The 7500-nt window shown below is 43.5% G+C and overlaps 1 protein-coding gene across 4 annotated transcripts in view; it reads right to left on the bottom strand.

Moving 5' to 3' along the window:
• gata3 (GATA binding protein 3) overlaps positions 1–7220 on the bottom strand; it is an 11597-nt gene extending 4377 nt beyond the window's left edge. Inside the window, exons 1-3 of one of the 4 annotated variants that reach the window (XM_048268037.1) lie at positions 5992–7220; positions 3942–4472; positions 1138–1178 (exon numbers count right to left, since the gene is read on the bottom strand). In XM_048268037.1, coding sequence (XP_048123994.1) covers positions 1138–1178; positions 3942–4472; positions 5992–6229 — 810 coding nt within the window. In that variant the 5' untranslated portion in view covers positions 6230–7220. Of the gene's footprint in view, positions 1–1137; positions 1179–1242; positions 1389–3941; positions 4473–5991 lie in introns of all 4 variants that reach the window. The other 3 variants (XM_048268038.1, XM_048268036.1, XM_048268035.1) reach the window with 3 other exon arrangements.
• Positions 7221–7500: the final 280 nt, after the last annotated feature.

Below are 7500 nucleotides of genomic sequence, written 5' to 3'. Positions count from 1 at the left end.
GATGGGCGCTGTGGCTCCAGGGCGCACTACCATAAACAATGGAAGTGGTGAGTCTCTCTCTCTCTCTCTCTCTCTCTGTTTCTCTGTGCTGGGGCTTGTCTAGTGTACTGCTGATTACTAATTACTCTAGTTTGGAAAATAACGACTAATAATCCTGACATCCTACCATATTTCGTGTACATAATTCCCACTACTTTGCAATTGTGCATTATGATAGCATGCTGGGATATTCATATTTGTATAAGAAGTGCTTGTTTTTCAAAGCACACGTTTCTATAAATGTCCTTAATATTCTAGGCTGTTTTATCTTGCCTTTTCTCTCTCTCTCTCTTCTTTCACTACACCATGCTTGCACGGGCTGAGGTGATTCTGAGCTGTGAAAAGAACAATCTGTAGTTGTGACTCTTGCTTGCCCTCCTCACAAGCGCGCGCTCCCTCGGTTCCCCCGCGCACTGCCTTCATGTTTGGGCTGAGGGAAGCGCGCGATGTTGTGAAAAACGACTTATCAGCGCCGGTCAGATATCCGGCAGCTTTTTCCTGGGAAGTCGGGTTTTCACATTAGAGAGAGAGAGAGAGCAAGGGAGTGAGAGAGAGAGTTGAACCGCCTGCCAAAATAGCAGCGCAGTGACCGTTTCCATGCCTAGAGTTTCCCCTTTCTACTGTTTGAGAAAACGAGAGAGAGCGCGTGCATGCCCGTACTCGGCTTTTAGGCTTTTAGTGTGTGCGGGGTTTTCCCTCCAAGGGTCTGGGCACCTCACGCAACCGTTAAGAGAAGAATGTACTTCATCTTACAGACTTTTTTGTGGGGGGCATTGCACAATGACAATGTGTATGTTGACATATTTAACAAATAAAATATGTCTGCAATTATGCCATCAACGAATTGCATCATGCTTTTCATGTCCATGTGTGCTGTTTGCCATCCATTTTATGCTTTAGTTTTGTGTTATTGATTTTTTTTTACATGCTACTTCATGTCTAAATAAAAAAAAAAAACAGGTGAAAGAGATTGCAAAATATAAAACAAAAATATATGTTATGAATGACAGCTGTTGTAATAATAATAATAATAATAATAATAATAATAATAATAATAATAAATCATGTGATCACTGCAGTATCTAAAAGAAATGAGACCTGCACTTGGCGAGTCAGTTTCCTGCAGCTAACACTTCTTCCTGGGTAGAGAAAGACAGAGAGACGGAAGCGTCATCAATGCAGTGTGCTCGTGCGTACACATACCAGCCTCCTCTTGGGTTTGATCAGGGGCCTATTCTGCCCGTTCATCTTGTGATAGAGGCCGCAGGCGTTACACAAATAGTGCCCGGTGCCGTCCCTTCGCCACAGCGGTGTGGATGTGGCTCCGCAGTTAACGCACTCTCTACCTTCTGGAAATCAAAAGACAACACACGGACGCTTTGTAGAAACCTGGTTGCTTTTAAGGTATCCTCCCACATAAAGAAACACACACACACACACACACACACACACACACACACACACACACACCTTTCAAAGGGACCACACACCTGCACGTCGTTAAATTCATATAATAATATCTGCGATAGTTATGCATTCAGTCAATATAGAATTATTAGGAATACAAATGCTCTGCATCCCATGGTTAGGCCTACATCTCTACGGCATGTAAACATCACCATATATTTGCATAATAATGTTGTCAAAAAAATAATAATATAAATAATAATAATAATTGTCCTATATAGTGGTAAATACGGTCAAGCAAAAAAATGATTACACTGTGATTATTGCAATACATTTGCCTATACAGTGCCATTACGCTATTCATTCACGATATAGGCTATGCTTGTTGCAAGTAATCTCTTCATCATGACTACAAATGACATAATTTAAAAGCATAACATAGCAATAAATATTATTTCAGTAACACGCAATTTGTATACTGATATTGTTTTCTTTGCACAAAGAACCTCCCATTCCACATGGCGCAATTATAGTGCAGTATTTCTTGTAATATCGATATACATTTTCTCCTTATAATACCATCAGATATTTTAGATAGGTTACCAACATCTGGACATAAGAATGAGTGGATTTTGTTACGTTTATGTTTTATTGTATTTATTGTTTTTAAATATTTTTTTATGTGTTGGTACTTGAAATGTCTGGCTGGACTGAGTTGCTGTTTAGCGGCAGGACTCATTAGTCTACACCGGTGAACTGAGACCGGTGAACTCATCCGGCGAACCGGCGGGCCTCGTTATCCCACGCAGCCACCCAGTATCTATCGACGTTAAAAAAAAAAAAAAGGGGGGGGGTTGCCGCTGAGGAGGCGTTCAGAGTGGCGCAGAGTCTGCACACATCCGCACTTCCTCCGTGACCTCACACAGACATGCGTCATCCCCGTGGCAGCTCGGATGTGCCAGACTCAGCTGTGTCCTCCGAGTCGAGCAATCAGGCCCTTTTTAACAGGGAAAGATGACTGCGCGTCCAAACCTTTGACAAATATATTGAGTGTGTCAAATATATGGCCTGTGTGGTCTACCTATAAAGTTGTGCACAGACTAGTTTTAGTCGTGTTTAAACCGTACATAATTATTTGCGAAATAGCCTTTCAAAAGAAAGACAGGAAAAAGATAGAGCTAGGAGAGCAAAAAAAGACAGAAAAAGAGACACATAAAGAGAGAACAAGAAAGATAAGGAGGAGTGAATTAAGGACTACTCCCCCCTCCCCTATTCTCTATTGCTGATGTGAGATTTATAAATCTACACAATGGTGTTTCAGAAAGTGTTTTATTTTTTGCTGGCATATGATGCACAATGCCACAGACACTAATCTTATTAAAGACAGGCTGGTTTGGCTGCAGTGACGTAATGACCTTTTGAAATAATTACGGTGTTTTGATAACATTCCGCCACGGCCGTGACCCTGCCACGGCTCGAGCTAGTTCGTTATTCCTCGCGATCCCGGGCGCATCCGGACTCTATCAGTGGTTCTGGCGCTGAATAAACAATGCAACTGTCGCGTGCAGCAGTCTGAAAATAATTGGATTAGCTTAAACATATAAACGCGCGAGAGACAGCCACGGACTGAGCGCCAGTGATAGAACTCGGGCTGAGAAAAATAGTTTTGTTTAAAAAAAAGGGGGGGGGGGGGAGGCCCCCATTTCAGTCGGGCTTAGAGCATCGAATGCTCATCCGCAAAGATCTGTGGCTGTTTAATAATTTACTGGACTTAATTCCTCTTTGGAGACCGCGAGAACATTAAGTACAATGTGATCAAATGCTCTTAAAATTAAAATGGCATTGTGTCCTTGCGCGAATGCAAGAGATGAGCAAATCTCTGTGCTTTTAGAGCAGGGATTTCTGACTGAAATTATTTGTCTAGAATAGCAGGAGAGTCCTGCATCTATCGAATTAATGTAAAATAAACTGTAACATAAACTCATCATACGCTTTGTTACATTTTGAGCAATCGTGAATAACATTTATGGTTGATGGAAATATATTTCACGTCCTTTTCATTGTTGGTGGTTTAATTCTATCATATCACTGACCCATCTCTTCTTCTATTAGTGATATTTATAAATATAGCTTACATTGGGTGACTATGCATTGGCTGTCTTATCTGTCCCGTGCTATCAATGCCCTCGTTGTGACTGGATGTGAAAGCTGCTGCCAGCGAGAGTTTTTCTACCAGCCCTTATTGTGGTTTTAAGTCGGCTGAGGCCTCAGCCTTCCTGGCTGCACTGATTAGGCCAACATGGGATGTTCTTTGTGCTAGGAACGACCAGAATATATAGATATATGGCAGAGGTGTTTCGCCGTTCAAAGAATATCACAATTATCAGGATTATCAAAACTCAACCTTTGTTAACGAGTTACTGTTTTTTTTTTTTTTTCAACACAGCTCATAGTAAGGATAAATTTATTAGAAGTGAAATAAAGCGCACGCCTACCTGAACATGACCTTGTTTTTGGTCTTGTTTTGGAACCATAACTAGAAGTAGACCCACCTATGAGGCTACTTGGTGGGAAGAGGCCTGGGCCGTAATCGGACACATAGGATGGGTAAGTGGCGATGGGGTGGTGGGCGGAAGAGCCACCCGCTCCGATTGATGCCATGCTTCGACTATGGGCTGACTCCAGTTTCATACTCTCGGCCAGGGACACTTGGTACTTAATGCATTCTTTATCCTCCGGGCGCACCGACCCGCCTGAGCCCGTGGAGATGCCGGGGTCCGGAGACACGTCTTTGGGAGGAGTCGGGGGAAAGGTAAAGAGGTGCGGACTGGAGTGTCCACCGGACAGGGAGGAGGATGAGGCTGGGGGGTAGACGGGCAGGCCCCCGGGGGAGCCGTGGTGCAGTGAGGTCTTGGGGAAAGGGCTCAAGTTCCACGGCGAAGAGCTGTGATGAGGGCCGATGCCTTTGCTGCCATCGAGCCAGGGCAGAGAGCCGTGGAGTAAGGACGGGCGACATACCTGACTACCTGTGAACACAAAGCAAGAAGTAGAAAGACTTATTAAGACAAGCCTGAGCAACGGTGTCTGTGCATCACACTCAGCTAATGATTTTCAACGTGATGACAGGACAAGGCAAGGGCCTACGTGTGCGGCTCGCATTTAAGAAGTCACAGAGCTCTGATAATATCTAGATGGCCTTCGAGTTGCATGCGATTGCAACCCTGACTGCGTTTTTCTCTAGCAAATATAAGCAGAATGTTGGCTATGTCTCTGACGTTTAGCAAAAGCAAAGCTGGACTAACTTGTTCTCCATTTGAAGGAAGACAACTCGAATATGTAAAAATGTGCAGTTAAGCCCTCCACAAAGCATTTACATCTCTATACGCTTGTTTTCGTGTTCCAGACTCACTGAAAGTTCAGATTCTTGCACACTTAATAGACAATGTCACGCCAACTTTCGATTCTATTCACAAACAACAAGGTTCAACTCGGCTGAAGTACCGAAACTTACGCCATTGTATGTTGCAGTTTTTTTTAGAGTGTCGATCTGTCAGGAATAGGCTGCGGTGTTCGCCTGACCCTTACAGCTTAACCGTGCTGTGTGTCGACAGTATCCATGCAGTACACCAAAACTACGACAAATATTAAGTACACTCGGCCTACTGATCAGAGTGTTGAGTCGTCGACTTGTATGGAGACCGAAACCCTAATCCTACACTACACCGCTGGGTGCACGTCGTTTTAGAAAACAGTGCTTTGAGGTGATGGCACTAGGAAGCCTCCACAAAGAAACAAGGTCATGATTCACTATGGTTGAGGAAGTCATTTCACTAAAATCCGGCATTAGCTCATTCGCACTCTTTTTAAAAATGTAAGATAATATTGCATTTGTTACAAAGATGCTGTAAGTTGGTGCTTTGCGTAAATTAGTCACGGCGGAGAGATTAAATATTTATTCGGTTAACTCTGTTGTATGTCAAGCCTGCCTAGCTTTCCGAAAGTCCGCTCTGTAAAAGGATTTATAACATGAAGGCCTACATTTTACTAAAACTTTCAGATAATCACACTGTATTTTACCACGCAATGGCTAGTAAATATATTTGAAACGTCTTCAATAGAAGTATACAACTTCTCAGTGCCTAACACAGATGAACCCAAATAAAAAAAGAATGGTGAAAGCATTCTCTGAGAGCGACATAAAATTATTTCGTGTTTTACTGAAGGCAAAATAACACTAGAAGGTTACGAAAGCCACCAAAAAGGTGAGCCACGGGTAGCCTAAAGTGTAACGCAATAGTTTCAAAACGCTGCGGCTTTTCAAATGAATTTCTGATATGAGCGAATCAGGTATGACTATTGAAAGGTTGCTTTCAACACAGCCACAGTCGAGGTGCTTTTTGACAGCATCTAAATTGACTACAATTGAGTGAATATTTACGAGTGAAAACAGAACATTTTAAAGAGCACACACACGGGCACGCTGCAGTATTAAGCGTCTAAAAACACATGGAAGCCAGACAAGAGGAAAGTAAAAGCATGACTTACTGTGTGGCGGTGGTGGATACCTCTGCACGGCCCGCACCGAGTTTCCGTAGTACGACGAAACGTGATTGGGCTGTCCATCTATATTAAACAGTACATCCACATCTTCAGCGAGGGGATACTGCGACGGGTCCACGTAAGAGTGGCCGAGGCCTGGGTGGTGAGAGTCGGGATGCTGCCCGTTAATTACCGCCGGGTGATGATGGCTCATCCAGCGGGGTTGGTCCGCGCTTACTTCCATCGCCTTTTTTTTAATAAACGTTCATACACACTGGAAAGAACCGAAACGACACAAGGAAAGAAAAAATATATCTGTCCCAAAAAAGTCCTGCTTCGTTAAATCCAAAGGTGTCCGTTGATAGGCGATATACCTTCGATCACCTGGAATTTAATAAAACACAAACATTTACAGTCCGATCCGTCGACCTCTGTCACACACTTGGTATGTTTACATTAAGGAGAAATATCAAAAGCTCTATTGAGGCGCACCAGTCGATGCAATGAATAAACGTGGATGTTGGGATTTGACGTACATTTAAGAAAAATATCGCCGCTACCGATAGTCGTCATGAAAGTCCAAGGTTCATATCCAGTTCCGCTATAAGTTCCTCAACTTTCCCACTTTACAAACTTCCAGAATTGTTCAGGCGACTCAACAAGTAGCCGGTGTGTTTACAGTCGCGCTCGGCCGGGGTATGGATGCCTTCTCTGCACACCGAGTTGCACCGAACTTTAACTCGCAGATCAAATCTCTGTTTATGCGCAGGAGCGGCAACCCCTCTCCCCTACTCACTCTCTATACTTCCCCTCCCCTCTCTCTCTCTCTCTCTCTCTCTCTCTCTCTCTCTCTCAGTCACTCTGAACTCTCTCCGTCCCGGTGCAGTGCAGTTCTCTCCCTCCCTCTCTCGCGCTCTCTCTCGCTCTCTCTCTCTCTCTCTCTGGCTCTGTGTTTTTTTACAGTGAAGGCATTCTTTCAGGATGGCGCCAGTCAGCTCAGTGCTCGCAGACAGCTGTGGCGCGACGCAACTTAAGGAGGGTCTGCCGGTGTCATCAGGACGGGGAGGGGCCTGCGTGGCCGCCCGGCATAATTGAATAAAGTGGGCCAGCGAAAGATGACCAGGAACGGCAGCCTAGATCTCTCTCTCTCTCTTTCTTTCTCTCTGGAACACATTCGCGGAAACTTTGTGAGATTTAATACTTTTTTGACTATATCAAGAAAGAAAATATTTAATGTTTCCAACAAAAAAGAGAGACCTAACAAAATTATTACTTCAGATCAACACCGACTAAAAAAGCACTACATTACAACTCTGTAATGATATAAAATAAAAGAGTAGCCTAATGCAGTATTAATTCAAAGCTGTCTCAATAAACCATCCGTTGCACATAAATGCCTAAATGCATAAATGCAAAAGTCACTCAATACGTTATTTGACATATTATTTACTTAAAACTTTAAACACTATTATTGTGTGTGTGTGTGTGTGTGTGTGTGTGTGTGTGTGTGTGAGA

This window comes from Alosa alosa, chromosome 17 (genome assembly GCF_017589495.1).
Source record: "Alosa alosa isolate M-15738 ecotype Scorff River chromosome 17, AALO_Geno_1.1, whole genome shotgun sequence".
In the NCBI taxonomy this organism is placed as follows: domain Eukaryota; kingdom Metazoa; phylum Chordata; class Actinopteri; order Clupeiformes; family Clupeidae; genus Alosa; species Alosa alosa.
Note: the sequence above shows the minus strand (reverse complement) of the source record. Positions and strands in the feature narration are given on the sequence as shown.